This window comes from Chinchilla lanigera, unplaced genomic scaffold, assembly GCF_000276665.1.
Source record: "Chinchilla lanigera isolate Chin_1 unplaced genomic scaffold, ChiLan1.0 scaffold00028, whole genome shotgun sequence".
Taxonomy (NCBI): Eukaryota; Metazoa; Chordata; class Mammalia; order Rodentia; family Chinchillidae; genus Chinchilla; species Chinchilla lanigera.
The window spans coordinates 12,493,593-12,495,255 of NW_004955429.1; the positions used below are offsets into that span (position 1 = coordinate 12,493,593).

General features: G+C 41.6%; 1 protein-coding gene across 1 annotated transcript; it reads right to left on the reverse strand.

Annotated features, from left to right (window-relative positions):
* Window positions 1-313: 313 nt before the first annotated feature.
* On the reverse strand, window positions 314-1,243 carry LOC102019420 (vomeronasal type-1 receptor 90-like). Its single transcript, XM_005387252.1, has one exon. It carries the CDS (start codon window positions 1,241-1,243, stop codon window positions 314-316), a length of 930 nt encoding a protein of 309 aa, XP_005387309.1.
* Window positions 1,244-1,663: the final 420 nt, after the last annotated feature.

Here is a 1,663-nt window from a genome sequence, read left to right on the forward strand (position 1 = left end):
CCTTATGGCCCTAGTCTTTCCCAATAACAGCATTGCTCCACCCCTATAACATACATCCTGTGCGTTAGAGTTTAATGCTGAGTAAGAGAACCAGTTCATATGAACATCATTGTGTTAACTATTGGAACACAAGCCTGTATTTCTTTAAAGAGTTATATTGTTAAATAACCCTTTGTGTACTTACAAGCCAAATACATCAAAGTAAATATGTTTAATAGAAAAAATAAAATTACATATATTTCAAGAATGCAAGAGAGGTTCCAAGTATTTAACCATCTGAAAGTAAATGATCCATCAGCAAATACTTGAACATTCATAGTCTTTTCCACCTGGATGTTAAGCACTCAGTCATTCGCTTTTCAGTGCTCATTAGCACAAATGGACAGATTGTGGCATAGCCATTGCCCACAAGCATGTGGACACAAAGATTAATTGGGTCATTGTGCCACAATATTGCACGGGATGAGAAAGCAACACAGTCCAAAAAGTACATAAGCATAAAGAAACCCATGAGAAGCAGGATGCTCTGAGTGGCCCTTTCTTCTGGAGATGCTTTTGGAGAAAGATTGGTGCTGTGAAGGTGCTGGAACTGCCTCTTATGCCTGCACAACAGGCTCACCATGTATCCACTTGAGAGAGCCATCAGCCCTATGAAGGAGATATCCTGAATATTCACCAGTGACAAAAATATGTTCCTGAACAAGTAACTAATTCGCCACTGAGAGCAAGATTCAGTGACAAACAGGAGACTGTGTGAGGTCACATTGGGGGTGGCATCAATGGAGACTAAGAAACGAGTATTCAGGAGAATATTGAAGACCCATAAAAACACAAGGCAACATGGGTAGTGATGTGAGGATTTATGTTTGAATTTTTCCAAACAAGAGTTTCTGGGGCTTAGGGTGATGGCCTGGAGGATGCTCAGCAGGCAGGTGGTACAGATGGAGAGGGACCTCATCAACCTGTGCACATAGATAACCAATTTACACATGAGGCCATCCAACCAACCCTGAAACTCAAATGTGTCTGCAGCTATAAAGCCCATGGTTACCAGCATCACCAAGTGGATCAGGGCCAGGTGCGCGATAGTGAGGTCCAGGGGCTTGGGCCTGTGCTTGAGGAGAAATGTGAGGATGTGGAACAGAAGCAGGACATTGTTGGCTAAGATCCCAACGGTGATTTCAAAGAAAACTGCACTTCTCATATCAAAAATCTTGAAAAACTTTCTCTTTTTCTTCACCATCATAGGAAGAGAAAAACAATAAAATTCTGAAGAAAAAAGCAAGAATTATTTATCACATATGTCACCACCATCATCATCTTGGCCAGCAGGATGCCTTCATCAGAACACTGGATCCTCCCCATGCATCTTTCTCCTTTAGAGCTCACCTTTCCGATGACAGGGAGATTACGAGTCTCACTTCAGGGGCCTCACAGCACCTCTGAGGAAACTGTCACATGTGAGGAAGGTGTTTTCATGTTTCTCTCAGTTTTTAGTTTTCATCACCACACACAATGTCCTATTTGTCTTTGTATCTATGGAAAGTAGAAAAAGTGCTAGTTACCTACTAAGAGCTCTAGTTCTTTTGTGTAAGTTGAGAAGGAAGATTTGCCTATACCCAAAACTAAGAGTTTCTCAAGCACTAACTGTCCATAGGATAGG